This window comes from Pseudochaenichthys georgianus, chromosome 23 (assembly GCF_902827115.2).
Source record: "Pseudochaenichthys georgianus chromosome 23, fPseGeo1.2, whole genome shotgun sequence".
NCBI lineage: Eukaryota > Metazoa > Chordata > Actinopteri > Perciformes > Channichthyidae > Pseudochaenichthys > Pseudochaenichthys georgianus.
In genome coordinates this window covers 17,174,742-17,194,366 of record NC_047525.1, presented here as the reverse complement: position 1 = coordinate 17,194,366, position 19,625 = coordinate 17,174,742, and the positions used below count along the sequence as shown (strand labels likewise).

Sequence of the window (19,625 nt, the reverse complement as noted above, 5' to 3'; positions counted from 1 at the left end):
GGCTTAGGGTTACAGTATGTGCCCAAACATTTCAGAAAGAAACAAAATGGCGCATAACAGAAACAAATGTGTAGTCTAAAATATGAAAGATTTCAAGCCTTTCTTGGTTCTAAAATAAATGTCTTAGAGATTTTGGCCGACAAGATAAATCATTTAAGATAGAGCGCTTTGGACTTTGGTAAACTGGGATATACATTGTTTCACTATTTTCTGACCTTTAAAGAAACAATGAGAAAATAATCAGCAGAATTATTGATAACTGAAATAACCTGGAGTTGCACCACTAAGACAACAGACAATATACATATTAGAGTCCACACAGTACTCGGATTGATAATAAACTTTAATTTCAAGTTAAGATGGATGGCTGTGGAACATAGAAAACACACATTTCAGTATAAACATATGCATTCCAATGGATTTTAACAGGTTGAGTCTGTGGACGAGTGTCTCCGCAGTGAAGCATTACTCAGTGAAGCCAACAGAGAGCAGTAAATTACACTTTTCTGCACTGGAAGAGTGTTGACTCTTTAGCCTGGCTCTAAGGAAGGCATTACCACACTTGCAATGCTTCCTGGATGTTGATATACAGGATGGTGGAAGGGGAAAGATTTTAAATAAAGTTCTCTCTTTTTTTTTTACTGATATATGGAGCCAATTTAGACTAGTTCAATCTTTGTAGTTGGAAAAACAAAGTGCGCTTGTGTGTAAAGGGGGAGAAAAGAAGGTTGGGGGTCAGTTAGCAGGTTATCCCCGAGCCCTGATCCAGGACCTGTCAGAAAATGTATCTTTGATCGCTCTGAGCAGCTCATAAGACATTTAATTGACCAATGGGATTCAAGTGTTGTTCAGTAGTGTAGCCCTTGTAGAGCAGAAGTACTAAACAGCACACTAGGGGTTCAAATTAGTGTCTTTTAGAATTGTTCTGTTCAAATCCAATACAAGAAAACAACTTTTATGAGCTGGTCAGTCTCTGAAATGTCCAAGGTAGCAAGATCAGGATCAGGGCAAGCGGTCAGCCTGCTGTAAACGGCCAAAAACTTTACAAGAGTTTCCTTCGCTGGACTTTAACAGAAAGTTCAATATTGATCTCAATGTCTCATGAAAGACTATTTAACCCTGAAACACGGGGACACATTAAATACTGTTCATGAACATGAATTATGGTGAACATCAGCACAATATATCGGCTATCAGAAGCTTATATAAAGAAAAAGAAGTTCCGGCCTTTGGAAAACCGTATTTAAAATCTTACAACATGCCCATCAGGATTACAGTAAATGGTGCCGAGTAAGTTCGAGTGCATCCTCAGAGTCCAAGGAGTACATATTTACACCTGAGTAAACGAACAAGTCAAACCCACACCCACAAAGAAACTTGACAATGTTTATTATTAATATTTGAAGAAAGTTATAATTTCTGTTAAATCTTATATTGAGATTATTTTTGTTCTTTTTTCCTTTTAACATGAACCGCACGAGGATAGAAAAAGTTTAGCACGAGAGCACCGATTTTTTTTCTTCTTTTTTAGATATTTTATAAGTTCATTTATTAATGGCCTGCTTAAAGGCACTGCCACAATACAAGGGGTGGGGGGGGGGGAAAGCTACTGTCTATCACTCGCACAAGACAGTCCATTCTAGGGTCTAGTATACATAGGGGGGGGGGGGGATTGGGGGGGTTGGTAGGCGGGGCTGCTATAGGTAAATCTCATAGAAATCGTCCAGCTCCTCATGAAACAAGTCCCATTCGTCCTCCGAGTCCGTCACCTCGTCGTCGGTCCCCGCGGCGAGCAGCATGAGGAGCATCTCGCTCAGCTCGAACGTCACCATCTCCTCGTCCTCGTTGTCGAACGAGTCGGTGCTTTCCCGCTCGTCAAAGATGTCCCACAGCGGGGTTCGCCTCGAGTTCTGGGAGGAGAAGGGAGAGGAGCATAAAATCCACTGCTGCTGGCAAGATGATGTTTACCTTCAAAAACACTCACTTTAACATCAATGTGAGGAGACACTTAAAAAAGGGTCAATACGATTTTCAGCATTTTAAATTATGTGTAAGTGGCTCTCTTTCCACTTTTGTAAAAACTCTGAATGGTTAAAAAACACTGGACGAAAACATTTGGGAATATTTCAATAAAAACACTACACGAAGAGAAAAATAAATAAATGCACGTTTCATTTGCTGCTTTTCTTCAGAACTAAAATATTTATAAATAAGTGACTTCTTCGGGTCTTATCTTATTAATACTTAAGCTGCAGTGGGAGCTAACGGGAGAATAAACTCCCGTGGAAGAGCAGCCAGCACTGCAGCGGTCGGTAAATGCTGCAGAAACACATTAATAAACAATGAACCACGGCACTTTGGAGCAAAGTATAAGGTTGGAGAAGTCGTTATTTAATTTAATCTGGTTTTGTGTGATTAAAAGCAACACAATCATCGACCCTTGTTGTTGTTGTTGTGAGCGCCGTAACGCCGTTGGGGAGCAAATCAGCGATGTAAACGGTGACGTCATGATGCAGCAGCACCAATCGGGCTCTGGGCGGTGTGACCAGAGCGGGAGCAGAGCGGGAGCAGAAAAGGGAAACCGGAGCTGAATCAGAAAAGCTCCCGCTCGGAGCTAGAAAGGGAAAAGCGCTGGTGTGAAAGCCGCATAAATGTCAGTCTTAAAATTGTGCCTCAGTATCTTTTTGTATTGTATCAAGTACAACATTTTAATGTGTCACGAATTTGATTGGATTTCCATTTTGACAAATAAATCTCCTAATATTATTTAAATATCTTAAAAGGTTGTTGATTTGTCTGATTTGAGGAACTTCCATCACGCATCATACAACCTGTCCCCGTTTTTAATCGAAAAGTTTGTCCAGCATGTGGTGACTATTGCCACTGAGTAGAACCACGGATTGACTGGGATTTTTATTTAAACGCGTGGATTTTCACTTCATGATCAGGTGTTCTCAAAACAGAACCTTTAAAAGCAGGGGTTCTCAAAGTGCGGCCCGCGGGCCAATGGCGGCCCTCGGAAATGTTTCTGGCAGCCCGCGATAGTTAATGTGACACGCTGAAATGCATGCGTTATATTTGAATCCTCCATGGTTGTATCTAGTAAGAATTAGAATGGAATTTAAGAATTGTAAAACTGCGCCCCCTGAGTTGTCATTCCTAAATTATGAATGACAGCTTGTGGAAAGTTTGCTAGACTACTGGTTGCATGGCAACTAGGCATCTCGCGAGTTGCGGTAATTGGTTAGTACAATAAAGAAAGGATTTGTTTTGGAATTATTTTGTGTTCCGTTTTTTCTTGGGCGGCCCTCAATCCAATATTGGGTACCTAAATTGGCCCTCACTCATCAAAACGTTGAGAACCCCTGCTTTAAAGCAAAGCCGTTTTAACTTCAGGGTTTATGGTCGCTCTGCATATCATTGCCACATCCAGCAGAGAGCGCAAGAGCGGAGGAGGTGTTGCCTTCTTCCACAGGTTGATGTATTTTCGGTCTATTGCTGTTAAAATGGCATTGACTGTTTGGAGTGAGTTACCCTGTTCCTGCTGCTGGATCCCGTCTGTCTTCGCTGAGGTTGCGCTTCCTCCAGCCGCCCGTCGGGAAAGGCGTGCCTGTAGAAGCAATTGGAGCCGAAAGGACACGTTCCACGGCCCTCGTCAAAGTACCGACACGGCTTACTCCTGGAGAAGAGAGGACAAACAGCAGGTTAGATAGCATCAGAGATGGACGTTTTCTCTGAGGAGTTTCTTTAAATAAACATCAAATGTTCCGCGGAGAAATCTGAATTGGCCCACTTCCTGTTTAGCTTCCCACCATTACCACCCACTCCCGCAGATTCAGCATCCCATTCCTCTGACGCTTCTCTTCACATCCACCTGCAATGGCTCTCTATTAAAAAATGTCTTCTCCATCCTGCAGGGAAAATAATACGCTTTCAATCGCCTGCGCTAAAAAACAAACACTGCTTCACTTGCTTTGAATCTGTAATTGCTTTTAATCTGTAAAGCACTTTGAATCGCCACATGCTGAAAAGTGCTATATAAATAAAACTGCTTTGCCTTCAGTATGAATTAAAAGAGACCACTCACTGTTTCTCTGATGTGTGGTTTCCCACAGTAGCAGTGTAAAACTGTGTGTGTGTGTGTATGTATGTATGTATGTATGTATGTATGTATGTATGTGTGTGTGTGTGTGTGTGTGTGTGTGTGGAGATGATCTGCGTACCCCATGCCGTCCTTGTATTTCTGGATGAGTTTCTGTTTGTCTTCTTTTTCCTCCACCCAGTACTCGCTCGGGATGACAAAGTTGGATGTGATTCGACACTCTGGGCAAGACCTGTGGAAAACAGGGTAGAAAAGATACGTGGTCACCTGTGGTCTCGTGACCAGAGCATTTCAACATGGTAATCAACTTCTATTCGCGTGCCAAGAGCTGCCTATATTCCTTTATCAGGTAAAAAACACTCACATAAACAACGTAAGAGTCGAGTTTGAGCTTTCGAAATAATGTTGCACTTTGAACAAATTACTTCAACTTCTTACGTTTATTTACATTTTATTGTTATATTTTGGTTTTATTCTTTATTGGACTCAGTTCTTTAACATTTTTCATTTCTTATGTTAAAATATTTGTTATTTCTCTAAATCTTTTATTTAACTCTTAAATGGAACAGCTGTCCAGAAATCATGTATTTTATTCTGATATTAGAATCAAATTCAACCTGTAAATACTATGTGCGTCACATACAACTTTTTTGCCATGTTTTAATGTTCTACAAACGGCAACTCAAGAGAAAATACTTTGTTGACGAACAGATATTCAACAATATCCTCAATCACCTAGAGATAAAGATTTAAACTAATGTATCATGTAGTTTGAGATTCCTTCCAAACCCCACGGAGCCGTGCGCACGTGACTCACTTGATGATTTTGCTCTCAAACTGCTTGGCACTCCTCCACTTGCGAATGCACTTCAGACAGTAGCAGTGGCAGCAGTTGGAGAGGATGCCGAAGCGCCGCTCGCTGGGGTTGGCCTTCTCGAACACCACCTCCATGCACACGCCGCACATCATGTCTTTGCTGCGTTGGATGGCAAACGAAATCTCCATGTCTTTCTCATGGGCCTCGATGCATGCCTGGGAACAGTGAAACCAACTCATCATGACCTTTCCTACATGTAACATCCATCTCCCGCTGATAAAGTGTTCATATTGTCTCTAATGTTACAATCCTGTTCAGACAAGAGTTACAAATGCTCCACATCATTCCATTTAAATACTGCACAGAAGCAGCCATGGTCCTGGTCAGGAAAGAAGTTGAGTTGACTCAAGTATTGTTCCGATGCAACGCAATTTTGTTCCTTGTAAAGGTATTATAAAGTCCTTTTGTCTTTGATTTCTGTGTTTTGTCCCCCTCTGCTTGCTAGTCTTGCAGATCTGCTCTCCTTGAAGGTGGGACCGTGGCAGGTGACTCGGAAACATACACAAAAATCTGGTGTTGAGAAATGTCATATTCAATCTTTTATATCTCACTTCTCGTAAACAAAAAGCAGTGTACAAAACATTTCAGAAACTGGTTTACATTTTTATCCGACCTTTGCTTTCATTGTTTAAAATGACCCATTTTTGCTTTATAATTCACTAATAATGATTCCCGTTCAGAGAGTAAAGAGTATTCCAGGAAGTATTCCAACTGGCTCCACAGATATGGTTATTTCTGTAATCCTTACCTTGATGTGGTCGGAGCGCTGGCCGTTGTCAGTGGGATGGAGAACCTGGAGGCCGCACATGTCGCACACGTCGCCGTGGAGATACGCACAGTTGATGCCATAGCGACACTCTCCGACAGCCGCGTACGGACATAGCTGCTTCCTCAGCGCTTTGTTGTCCTGCGACGCCTCCCGGTCCAACTCCTCGATGAGAGGGACGGAGGTCTCTCCCTTCACTGGCTCAGCTGTTGGGGAAATATTATGACAGTTATTTAGTGACAGAGGAAAAATAACTTCAATGCCTTCTCCAGCAGATGAGGAAAATCTGATCCGAGGACCTTAACTTATCAGACAGGCTTCAGCATGTTAAGTTTCAACTTGCACTTAACATATTCATAGTTTGAGCTACTCTTGTATTAGTGTCATTTACACTTGGTTGAAAAACAAACAAACAAAATATAACATTGAAGTGCATTTAAAAGCTTAATAAACCAAGCCAAATAGACCAATGCAGCAAAGGTACTGTATATCAAAAACATGATGGGCAAAAAGGATTAATAGAAGACTCAATGAGGAGAATAACCAGGCTTTGATTCAGTACTTTTTGTTAAAGATTGTCCGGCATTTCATTTCCCAGCGTTCTGTACTTTCTGTATCTCAAACATGTTGCCAGTTGTCAGAATCTCCACGAGGCGACACAAGGTAGACCGAAGCCTGTGGGTTCATAACTGGTGATACAGCGTTAGCCTTGGCTTGAATTGATAGAGGGAAGAGATAGTTCTCTGTCTCAACAAACAACAGTGTGTCATCTCCAGAAATAATAACATTGCATGCCCTGCCCTGGTTAACAAAGTGGAGGGGAAGTGGAGTACTACTACTTTGCATCCAGAGCTAATGCGCTAACGCTAATGGCAAACCTGATGACATTAACTCTGTAATGTTTCACAAAAGACGATATAAGATATATGCGTGCGAGGCAGGAAACATTTCAAACCTCACCAAGCATTTGACTTCAAGATGTCTCAAAGGAGTACAGAACACATCAGGTTAGCGAGTGAGCTATCTGGCTGCTGGTTAGCGAGCTGGCAGGATGTAATAACGGAAGACCTAGCGCATCGTTAGCATATTGATGTCAAGCTGGTCCCTCACCCCGTCCACAGTACGGTTGTCCTGGAACGAACTCGGCAGCGTTGACCCAGTCTTGTGCCCCTGAACCAGGCGTTGGCCCACTGGGTTCTGGGTCTGATGAGCCTGCAGGCGAGGCAGTGGGCAGCGGCAGCGTCTGTGTGGTTGGCAACTCCTCGTTCTTTTCCGGTTTACAGTGTTCAAACCTGAGGAGGCAAACATGAGCACACTTGTTACGGTACAAACCATCTAATGTCCCACAGCACTAAAGCTGGGAAGTTATATCCAAGAGCTGTAATACAAACTTACAAAAAAGGTGAATGAAGAAAGCTTCTACTTTCGAATAAGAGCTATTCCAAAGGCTATATTTGTTTTTTCCGGTTGATAAACCGTTATTTACTTGGTCCCTCACACATGCATGAATGGGATGAAAATGACTTTGGACCTAATTGTGGTTCCCATATTGGTTAGGTGCACCATAGAGAGCATCCTGACTGGCTGCATCACGGCCTGGTGCGGCAGCTGCGCCGCCCTTAATCGTAAGGCTTTACAGAGGGTGGTGAAAACTGCACAGAACATCACCAGGACGGAGCTGCCATCCATGGAGGACCTCTACTCCCAGCGGCTCAGGAAGAAAGCTCTCAGGATTACAAAAGACCCCCATCACCCCAGCCACAAACTGTTCAGTCTGCTGCCGTCTGGCCGGCGTTACCGCAGCATCCGGACAAGAACAACCAGATTCAGAGACAGCTTCATCCCGCAGGCAATAAGACTGTTAAACAACTGAACTGCTGAAACAATTTCATAACATTCATCTGCTACTTAGTAATTATTTATCTATTATCTAATATATCATTACAATAACTTGTAGATGGACTCGTATTGCACTATTCCACTTTTTTTTCACTTTAAAAAAAAACTATTTTGTATTACTTTTAATATTGTCTGCTTATCTGTATTATTGTGTTGCATTGTTGGAGAAGCCTGTGACCTAAGATTTCCAACGACATAATTACTCTGTAGCTATGTTAGTTTGACAATAAAGAACCTTGAACCTTGTTATGACACTTTACCCAAATAAAAAAAGTCAAAATAGCTCTCTTCTTTCCCATTGTCTATATATATTTTATAGGGGTGTCACAATTCTTCATATCCACAATTCCATATTATTTCAACATCGCCGAGTAGTCTTGATTTGATACATTTAAAAAATAAGTCACAGGTAACAAAGCTACATGGTATTAAGTGTGAAATAAATAAATGGATTTGGATGAATTATTATAAATGACAAACATACAATTATTTTACTTCCCTCACATTTACCACACTCCATTGACAATAAGAGTAGTTTAAACATTTCCTCATAGATCCTTGTAAAACTAAATGTATTCAAACTCGTCAGGAACAAAAGGAAAACTGTCTTTGTTTGTTTTTCCACAGTTACAACAATCACTATCTCTGGTTTAAAAGAGAGTCTGAATAAGTGACGGATAAAAAGAAAAGAGTATGGATCAGTCACGGACAGTAACCACTGTTTACTAACGCTGCGTTCTGTGCTGTTGAAAGGGACTGTGCTGTTGTACATTGTCAGCATTCATAGCACTAAATATGGGCATTGTCCTTGTACGTGTGGTGACCATAAACTGGAGAGAAAAAACAGAAAACAAACAAAGCACGTGCACTGGAAATGAGTCCATTGCCTATTTTTAGCAGGTTCTCACTCATTTTAAAAAACCTCAATATATGCACTAGATTTAGTTTTTTTTAAAGGGTATATTTGAGGATAAAAATAACTGTTCCATTTCCTTTCCATCACACATTTGTGTATCTCCTATGGACACAGGATAATGAAAAAAGGGGCTTAAATGCAGCTGATCTCCTCGTAACATAGATATAGCAGCATGATGTATAAACCAGAATCACAATGACAATGAATGGTACATCCCTGATGCCAACAGACCCTCATCTGTCCACATGGACCTGAAAGCAACTCAACTCCATAGCAACCATAAAGCATGACTAACAGCCAGCGCTCACACAGCCGTACAAAAGGAGCAACTGGCCTATCTCTCTCCTTCAGCCTCCACCAGCGCTCCATCAGAACACACTGTTAACCAGTCTGTTCCCAGAGGAGGCGGGGAGGGGGGGGGGGGGGGGGGGAGTATGCATGAATAAATGAGAGATGAGGGTGCTGCAGCAGAATGAACCTGAGGAACCCGGCAACAGGGTAGGGGAGGTGGAAGAGGGGGGGATCAGGGAAACAGAGTGTTATGCAATTGCCATGCAGGCTGCAGTGCACTCTGGCAGCAGGAGAGAGAGAGTGAGAGAGCGAGACAGAGCCCATCACAATAGACGCAGCCTGAGGAATTCAACCATAATAAACCCCCACAGAGAGCCTTTCTCAGGACTGGCACAGATATAATGAGGACACCTTCCTCACTGCAGCCCCTTCACAAGGATGGAGGAATGTGATTTATACACCTAACCAAAAGGCAGTAAGCAGACCATTCATGAAAAATAATCAAGTATGCAAGTAACTAATGCGCCCCTGCTGCTGTTGGGCTGGTCATCGGGTTCCTCTGTAACTATGGGGACCCTCCTGAAACCAGACATGGAGCAGACACTGTCTGTACACGCTCGCTGGTCATGTCTGGGTACACATTCAAGCTTGGCAACAGGCATGGAGCCTAATCTGCTTCTCAAAGGACCATACCATTTCATGTGCGAGCCCATTTACTATGAATAAATACTGCTCACCATTTCAAAGCATGGCACTTTTTTTTTTTAAAAGAAGCAACTGGTTCACATTGGTTTCAGTCCAGTACCATAATCAGCTGGCATCAATGGGAAGATAGGATGTGTTTGGAAACACATTATTATTATATGTTGTTGCTTATTGAAATTGAACATACTGTCCTTGATGAAAGCCGATATGTTGCCAATTTAAAAATATATTTTTTGAATGTGGAAATGAATGCCAACCTCATGTTTTGAAATATATACATAAATATTTCATTTTCAAAAATTACAAATACATTTAAAATGGTCTGCAGTAAGTATTGTCGAGCTGTGACAATAAAGCCTTTGAATCTTGAAAGGAACCACCTGCTCAACAGGGGTGATAAACGTTCACACACAAACTCACACACACTAATTTTGCAATGCCATCCTGAAAACACTAGTGTGCCCATGAGGACAATATTAGCAGATGAGATGATATGAGGGTAGTGGATGGTTGCAGCCCAAACAGGAGCAAAAACAATCATATTCACAACGGTCTGATTTAAGTTATAGGCAGGATTATGGGGAAAAAACAATGGAAAAACCAGAATGAGGCTTGTGCTGACGTGTTGAACACCAGCTCTACAAAGAATCAACGCAGAACCTAGAAAGCTGAGCAATGCTGAGATGCCGTTCTAGTTCCTTGGACTTACATGGAGCTGCCACAGACAAACAACATGTTGACATGTTAGAACAGTCTCAGGTGTCCAACCCACTGGAGGAGCAGGCAGCCACACTGAAAACCCAGCCAGGATAGTTGCTGCGCTGTCATTTGGCTGAAAGCAAGGCCAGTTCTAGAAAGAAGGTTATACTGCATCTCATCTGACAACTGTCAGGAAGCACTTTTATAGGCCGAGGCAGCTGCCAGTTCTGAACAAACATGAACCTGCCTATTCATTACATCAGCATTAGACTGAAGTGTTGCATTTACAACTTAGATTTCAGTTGTGTCCTTACCTGCAACGGTCCCCAAACACACAGTTTCCCTTCTGAAAGAACTTGCAAATCATGGCTTCTGGTTTGCTTTTGGTCAGGTCGTGGGAATATCGACAGTTCTCTCCTTCTTTGCAAAGACCATGCATGAAATACCTGAAAATACAAATTAGACAGTTGTCTAGTTCATAAAAGATGTCCAGGCCTACTGGAATTTGAACGGAAAACACTAGTTCATGTTCACATCAGTACGTCAAAATGAAAGTTGTTAGCTACATTGAGAGAGCTGAACATGACAACCGCGCGTCAATGTCCTCTTTCACTTTCACAAATAAAGTCCATCTTAGGCAAGGTGACAACAAACAATTGGGTTCACAACGTTAGTATATTTGGATTTGGCGACTAGTAACTGCTTTGGCCATTATAATGGTACATTTAAAGTGACCCAACCAGATAAACTCGATGGTTAATCGTGTGTTAGTCACAGTAAAACGTTAACAAATGACTGCGAACAGCTGGCCAAAACGATGAGGGATTTATCACTGTTGTGTAACAGTCGTGGTCTAGCATTATAATGTGGCATTAATGCTAGCCGAGTTGAGCATTGAAAGGGTAGCTAGTATGCAGGCTGCTAAGCTAGAAGCCCAGCAGGCTGTGACCATAACACTGCGAACATAACAACACTAGTAGCTACAGCTAGTTAGCCAACAGCTGAGCCTCAGACGACGCTGTTGTCAGTCGCGCGCAAGACACCGTGCCACCGCTATTTTAGCCTCAAACGACAGACGACATTATTATCTTCGATATCTAAATAGTCCCTTGTCCTGTCTTACCTGCAGGTTACGTGTTTGGTCCAACCTCCTATACCTGGTGAAGCCGCCGTAGACGCTGCTGCTGCCTCCGCCATAGCTGTTTATGTTGAGGAGCTACAGCCGGATGTTCCGGACAGCTCCGCTCCAGCTCGGCCGCTTTCGCATATGTACGATTCAAGCCGGAGATTACCGAACCCCCAGAACCAATTACGAACCGTACCATAGCAGAGGTAACTGTCCACTACGGGGCACCAATGTCACTCTTAAGATGGTTGTCTTAGGTTGATATAATCGCAAACATTTTTTAATCAGCAGTGGTGTAAAGTAATGTAGAGTATATTTACTTAAGCACTGTATTTAAGTACAATTTTGAGGTACCTTACTTGAGTATTTCAATTGCTACTTTGTACATGTTCTACTCCACTATAATTCAGAGGTAAATCGTGTACTTTTACTCCACTTAGTTTATTTTGTACTTTTAGTTACTTTGCAGATTTGGATTAATGATGTGAAATATAATCAACACATAAATCAGACTTTAGTTACACCTGGAGTAACATTCACAAGCTACAATGAAGTTTACAAAGTAATTAAAACTAACTGCACCTTCATCAGCTTAAATGCATCAATAATTATAATCAAAACATATAATATATATTATTCTTAGATGGGGCATTCTGCTTAATGAGCACTTTCAGTTTTGGTACTTGAAGTATATTTTGATGCTAATAAATGTGTACTTTTTCTTGAGCGACATTTTGATTGCAGGACTTTTAGTTGTAACAGAGTATTCCTACACTCTGCTACTTATACTCTTACTTTACTTCTCCCACCTCCACTGATTTATAGAGGTTGGAGAATTACTCAGATATTTTACTGAAGTAAAAGTAAAAGTACCAGAGTGTAGGAATACTCTGTAAAAGGTAAAAGTCCTGCATTGCAAGTCAAAGTAAACAAGCATGAATATATACTTAAAGTACCAACAATACTTATTATGCAAATTAGCCCATTTAAGAATAATATATTATATGTTTTGATTACAATTATAGCAATAATTTCTTTACATGTACTTAGTTACTTTCCGCCACTGATTAAAAATGTGTTTGATTTAGCTGGGTGTATTGACAAAGACATGAAATTGTTTTTTCTTAAACATTTCTAGTCACCATTTCCAGTGGGAATTTGCCCAGAGGGATTTTGAAGCCACATGCCCACAGTGTGATGATATGTTGCTGGGATCCCAGAAGTCAATAAACATCCATCAGCCTATAAAGCACAGGACTAATAAGTTAAAGCTGAGCAAACAGAGCAGGTAGCAGGTGTTCTGCCTTTCTCTCTGCCTCCTATATAATTTCAATGGCGTTGTTTGGAAGTGTAAGACCATTCATTTGATCACAGCCATGTGTTTTGGTGCACAACACCACAACACTGGGACTGATATTGTTCAGAGTCTCAGCACCTGAGCGGACATCTTGTTCTCTGTCTTGGTCTCTATGGGAACACAATATCAGTAATGTCAATGGACAATGGTAAACATTTTGTATCTCTTTGATCACGAGTCCTCAGTGGAGAATATGTGTGATCACACTGAAGTTACATCATCGTTTTCATTCAACTGGCTAATCTGTTTGAGTGCTGCCTCTGTGAAAATATGAGTAGGCAGGAGTGGTTTATTTACAGAGAATGAACAGAGGATAGACAATTTTTCCAAGGTTACCATGTGAGAGACTACAAAACACCACAGGCAATATACATACCTTTCGTTTTTGGGTAATTTTCTTCCATCACGTCTTCTTTCACACAGGTGCAAAGCATCCGAAATGCGCATTTAGATGTTTATTTTACATTTAAACTTTGGTTATTTTCACTAAAACAAAGACAAATCATTAAGAATGGTCTTGGGTATGTTTTCATAGTGATATATAACCCTGCAGTTCAAAGAAAGCCCCCTATTCACCTTTAAGGTCTCCTGTTAAAGGGACAAAAGATGTCCATTTGAACAAGAAATTGCAGTTTTTTTTGCATTTTGTTTTGGCAATAAAACTAAAACAAGTTATAAATTAAATAAAAAGCCAAAAATCGCAGAGGCAAGTTTATTATTTGTATACAGTGCATTTCATTACTCTAAATGTGCATTAACAAACACCCACCAACCCAAAGACAATAAGGAACCCACATCCAGCCGATACATGACGACACCTTGTTATTAGAGAGCATTGAAGCCTTAAGATGAATGCATGACTCAGTAACAGCTCAGGACATTTAATAAGAGTCCTTATAAACATCCTTGACACTTAATATGTTAAATTATTAGCTATTTACTGCTTATGAATGCTAGTTTCTATCCTCTTGTCAAGCAGGAGCATGTATTTAAAAGCAGAATTGACCCATGGTTAGTCCATGACCTTTTGAACTACCATATTAAAAAAGAAGAACCAAATCAGACCGTACTTTCTTAGCTATAAACACTCATTAAAACACTTCCTCGTATTTTTAACGGACATTTTATTATGTACACTACACATGAGGTTTTATTTAGCTATCTGTGTCGAGATCTGTTTCCTCTTTCCGTACAAACCATGGCTATGTTTAACATTTAGTTGAGGTTATGTAAGGACATGCATACTAGGGGATTATGGTTTGGTGCAAAGTTGTTGCATCAGTGAACTCCCAATGGTAAATGTCTAAAGCTTTTACATGCCATAGAAAAGGCAGTAGAAAACCCGGGGTATAAGAATAAGAATACTAAACGCCATCTTGCCAAAAATGTGCTGCCTTTCATTTAGCTGTGTTGAAGTGAAGTCATGTCGTTTGTTGATAGCATTTTGTTAGCTATTTACGTCTGGCGATCGCATTTACACTTCAACTTGTATTGGACGTTAATATGTTGAAACTATCCTTCTGTCTAAAAGATCCTATTTTCTGCAATGTTCTAAAATCCAATGGGAAAAATAACATTGAAAAAAGTTGCTATATGCTCCACTTTTTATTTTATTTTAATTGACCTTTATTTAACCAGGATATGTCTCATTGAGATTACAAATCTCTTTTTCAAGAGAGTCCTGGCCCAAGAATGGTAACAGCACAGTTACAGACAATTTAAATGACATTGAATGAAACCAGCTCTCGGAGTTTCAGCTCAGTTTGCAGCTGGTTCCAAGCCACAGGAGCAGCGTTTTTGTTCACCACTGTCCGATTGTGGCTGTCTGCTGTTTGCTGCTGATAAGGTATGTTGGTGTCTCTCTTTTAACAGCTTCTTGCTGCGCTGAAAATGACACTGAGTATAAAAAAACAAGTTGTGGGCTGCACAGCTAAACAATGAGCTGAAACTCACCATAGAGCTAGTGTAGTCAAGGAGAGTGGCAGATTCAGGAGATAACCAGAGACACCTTTCACATTTTCATTTGATGCATTGTTTATACAAATGTAGCAGCTCTAAGATCCAGCAGGCAAAAAGGCTTACTGACATTTGAAGGCTTCGCAAAACTTTACAAACTATCCGCAATACATCATTTTAAAGTGTCCAGTGTTGTAGTTCCTTTTTGTTTGTATCATAAACTGTTTGGTTTATCCAACCACAGCAGAAATGTTTTTAACTGGGGAAGCGTTGTTTAAAGTTGTCTTGCGTTCAAGGACTTTTCAGAGTCAGTTAGGAAGTTCCAGCAGGCCTAGATGGGAGGCATTTAAAGAGACAATCTTTTTGCACTGAAATGTGGTATATAAAAGCTATAAAGTATCATTTAAAATATAAAAATGTGGGCAATAAATGCAGAATTCAGATATGCCTAAAATCCCTATACGATGCATGTATTAGTTTTGAAGGTGTCAAATATGACAACTCATTACATAACATGAATCAAAGCCCTATTATCCATCATTAAAATCTGATTTGCCAAACAGTTTTGCTGCTCTAAAGTCGCACTCGGACAAATCAAAATGCTGCAGGCCGCTCACTTATTTGGTCACATGACTTCAACATCAGCAGCTCCTCAAACTACAAAGGCCTCAGTTTGGATAAACCTAATTCTTGAAGATGGAAATAAATATCAATATACCTGGTTGTCATAGTCTTGGATGGATCATTATATTCTGTAACAACGGACATATGTCCCTTGGAAATAGGGGATCATCAGGACACACTAGGGTGTGGCAGAGGCGGAGTTTTGAATGGTAAAATATAAATATGGCCTCAATGCTGCTGAATTTAGCTTGGAAAATAGTTTGGTGTTACTTGTAGATTGTCCAATGGATTTCCATTTCCCAAAAATGAAATACTTTTTTATTATCCACATCGCTTGCCTGCATATTCCATCTGCAGAGTCAGGTGTGAGGCTGAGAACAGGAATGCAAAGAGATTCTGGGTGGGGCAGCCCGCCTCATCTTGTTCCTCTGACTGATGAGACTAAGAGACAAATGTCCACCAAGAATGAGTTTCCTTTGGATACTGGAGCCACACAGGAGACAGATACGAGCGCCTCGGATGGAGGTTCTGGGGGATTCTCCAGGAGAAAGAATGGCAAGAGGGGACGTATGAGGCCTTTTGGACAGTTTAACTCAAAAACGGTGAGTGATGAAAGCTGTTTAATGATTACTTTTTTTAAAAGCTCAGTTTATATTAACTTAGTCTCAATTAGAAAAACAAAAGCAGGGGGCCGGTAACATTAAAGGGTCGGTTTAACCTCTTCAATGGTGAGCTTATGATCCGTTCTATGTCAATGGCGAACGTTTGGAGGGACTTCAAAGCCAAAGCCTTCACTAAATGTATGCTAACAGGTATTAAACTCCAAGTTTGACCATGCCGACATCCTCTTAGTGCATAACGCAAAACTCTGCTCCAAAAATGTACTATTACAGTCTGTGTCAAATCTGATCTCAATAAATCAATGTATGCCTCATTCATAATTATTTTCAGTGTCTCTTGAGTTTTTTGTCAAAAAATATTTACGTTATGCATATATGAGACTCTACTCCAATACAATGGAGATTAATGGATTTTTTTCCCTTTTGTTTTTAACATCTAACATGCAGAGAAAAGTTGGGTAAATACATCGAAAAATGCAGTTAGGTATAATAAATAATAAAGACATCTTCATATTGACATTGAGTGAAATATTATAACCCAAATCTTGTGTTTTTATTTGTACCATAACATCAAATGGCCATAATATCCCTAGAATTCCACTTGACATATTAGTATCTTTCCAAGTACTTTATTATAAAATAGTTTGAAATCAAACAATGCACTGACCTGTCCTACTTACTTGTATTAATCATGTTTAAATGATCAACATGTTTAAATGTTTATGTTTATGTTCTTTTCTATGATCTTCCACATTACGCTACTGCTCTTCCTCTTTCCCTGTCAGTATTATATGATGATTAAAATCATATCAATATTTGTTTTTTATTCAGCATGGCTGCAGTGGAATCCAGGCTCGGAGCTGCAGCTGTTTTTCAGAGTGCTCCGGGTGCTTAGGGCTGTACACCTGTAACCTGACCCTGGGGAGGTGCCAGCTGAAGGGCCTTTCACAGCAGACAGGTACTGTCTCTGAGGCCCCTTGAACACTTTATCAAATTGACTGCAACATACAGGAAAATGGTTTCCTCTAATTATTTACTATTGCCCACCAATGAACAGTGCTTGCTGTGGTGATCTATGCAGCCAAAGACAAGGTTACACATTTTCCATAATCTCGTCCGATTTTAGTATCATATTTGTCAGTTTATTTTTAATTACATAACACAAGCCTTATTTTATAAAATATATGAACTTATATCTTTTTTGCCATCGTTTTGTTAGTGCAAATGCAATAAAGTACAGCTTGGTGCACTATTATTTACCTTAAATTAAGTCACTTCAGGTGACCAAACCTTATTACATTTGACACAATTAAAACACGTTTTGTAGTATTGTTGCAAATATAAATGCTGTTTGATATGGTGTAAAAATGATGAAAGACTGGGAAAATGACAGGATTCTGTAAAGTCTGAAACCAAAGCCACAAGTTGAAATGAAACAAAGAAGTCAAATCAAGTGTTTTTCTGAAATTTCTTTTTCTTTGCAGAGAAATTCCTCCAAGCCCTGAGAGATTCCTAATCACCACACTGCAACATGAACATTGCCATCATAGTGTGTTAGTTATAATAATTGTAATAGTATATCATCGTCAGTTAACCTGCATATCCTCATGTCTTACATCAAATCGGAACTGTATGTCAGAACAGACTATTGAATGTCACTTTGATGTGGATTCTAAAATCACTTGATGGATTAAAGTGCCAATTTGTATCTGTTGTTATGTGTGTCATTTTCACAAGTTTTATCCAGTGACATTTTGACAGTTTGATCAATTGTTTCAAGTAAAGTATATCTGTATATTTATTTCTAGTTAAAACATGTTCATAATAATAATCAGAGTTGTGACCTTGTAAATAATTATGATTGTACTTATAATACAAAATGATTTGAAAGACTTAAATTAAAAATCCTCTCTTAAACCTTCATTTTTATCACATTCTCATTACTAACCAACATCAAATACTTCAAATAAGTAAGATAAAATGCATGTATGACCTTATAAAATATACTTTGCTGCTTTCTCATTGTTTTTGTTTGGGGTGGACACAAATAAGGCTGACAAAATAAATACAGGATTGTCAAGGCTTTTAAGTTGTGTCTCTTTTGTCTCCGTTTGTCCAGATCATAGGTCTTTCATTTATTGTCTCATGTTCCAAATCTCTTCCAAATACCCTGGTGACAACACACTGGCTAATTATTCATAACATTATTAGTTATATTAGTTTGAATCCTTAATCAAATAGCCCCTTGCATAAATTACAGTCATTAAAAAGGAAAGAAAATGTACAGATTGTTACATTGTTGTTAGCTAGCTTTCTTACAGTGCAGATGCTTTTCTGCTTGCTCTTGCCTCTGCTTACTGTTTAATGCTGATTTTCCTATTTTTTCTTTTATGCAACGGTTGGAAGTTAACGTGGAAGTTAATGGACTAGGTTGGAATGACACCACTTTACCAGTGTTGCAAAAGAATGGACAAAGGCATGCTAACTCAAAGCTAGTTAGCAGCTACAAGGATTCCAAGGAACAGGAGGGCTGTGTACCGGGTAATAAATCTACAAGTGGTAGTCCTCCCTGGAAATGTCTGGGTGCAAGGCCTAAGAGTAAATAATTTCCATGGGATTTGGGAAGACGAACAACAGGCAGAGCCCAGCGCTCTGAAATCTGTGATGCTACCGGCTGGCCTGCATTGTTATCACCCAGGAAGAGCGCCTCTTCAACCTTTATTCATACTAGGAAAGAGCCGTGGACAGCTGCTAAAGGGAGAACTACAAACAATCCTCCTAAACCACAGAGTGTGCCAATCCAGAACAGATACGATCCACTGACCCAGAACCGGAGATCTCTTTCTGATGACCTGGATAACCTGTCCTCTTCACACAGGACCAATAGCTACTCCAAAAGTAAAAGGCTAGAGGGAAAGCTAACGACTGGGCCTGAAACTCTGATTGTGGGTGACCCTGCTGTAAGAGATGTAAAAGGTCTGTGTAATAAGAACAACACCAAAGTACTCTGTTTTCCCAAGGGTGTGGTCTCTGACTTGGCTGAGAAGATCCTGCATATTGGGGCTAAACATCCGACTGTGAAGAATGTGGTACTGCACATTGGAACAAATGATGTTGTGAAACAACAGTCAGAAGTGCTGAAATAAGACTTTAAATGTTTGTTGGAAACTGTCAGCTCTCTAAATGCAGATGTGTTCATCAGTGGCCCTCTACCGCCAGTCCGAAGAGGAGTGGAGAGATACCGCAGATTGTTTGCACTGAACACCTGGCTTTCAACTGCCTGTACTGACCACTCTGTCAATTTTATTGACAACTTTAACTTTTTCTGGGACCCCAGACATCTTTTTAAGGCAAATGGAGTTTGCCTGAACAAGTCGGGAGTGAAATTTGTTATCTCTAACATATTCAACTGCCTGCGTCATCAATCTGTTCCCTCTGCCAAGGACAAGCAACAAGAGGAATCAAAACAAGAGAAAGACACAACACATTGCTCAGAAAACATTGAAAATATATCACTGCACCCGCCTGAGGAATGTCTTGATTATGAGAGACAAATGGAGGAGTCTCAACCGCCCTTCGCCCCGCCCCTATCACCTTTGAGGATACTCTTCCTTCACCCCACAGCTCTTTCTACTCTCCGTTGCCCCTTTCACCCTCGCCCACCCTCCTGGATATCGCTGAACACAT

At 40.3% G+C, this 19,625-nt stretch overlaps 1 protein-coding gene across 2 annotated transcripts; it reads right to left on the bottom strand.

The window, feature by feature from the left end:
• Nucleotides 1-325: 325 nt before the first annotated feature.
• Nucleotides 326-11,516, bottom strand: mkrn1 (makorin, ring finger protein, 1). Of its 2 annotated transcripts, XM_034074816.2 has the most exons (8): nucleotides 11,379-11,515; nucleotides 10,570-10,701; nucleotides 6,856-7,037; nucleotides 5,728-5,951; nucleotides 4,920-5,134; nucleotides 4,224-4,334; nucleotides 3,535-3,679; nucleotides 326-1,910 (listed from the first exon to the last, which is right to left on the bottom strand). In XM_034074816.2, the coding sequence occupies exons 1-8, from the start codon at nucleotides 11,450-11,452 to the stop codon at nucleotides 1,698-1,700; spliced, it is 1,296 nt and encodes a 431-aa protein (XP_033930707.1). In that variant the 5' UTR covers nucleotides 11,453-11,515; the 3' UTR covers nucleotides 326-1,697. The 2 variants fall into 2 exon arrangements, with proteins under 2 accessions (XP_033930707.1, XP_033930708.1); XM_034074817.2 differs by lacking the exon at nucleotides 10,570-10,701 and having other exon boundaries at nucleotides 11,379-11,516.
• Nucleotides 11,517-19,625: the final 8,109 nt, after the last annotated feature.

Bases quoted from the DNA above. Each gene is read 5' to 3' on its own strand.
- mkrn1 (XM_034074816.2), bottom strand. From the start codon at position 11,452: ATGGCGGAGGCAGCAGCAGCGTCTACGGCGGCTTCACCAGGTATAGGA. The intron at 4,335-4,919 runs GTGAGTCACGTG...TGTTTTCCACAG, and splicing joins TTTGAGAGCAAAATCATCAA to GTCTTGCCCAGAGTGTCGAA. The intron at 1,911-3,534 runs GTAACTCACTCC...TTCTCCTCCCAG, and splicing joins GATCCAGCAGCAGGAACAGG to AACTCGAGGCGAACCCCGCT.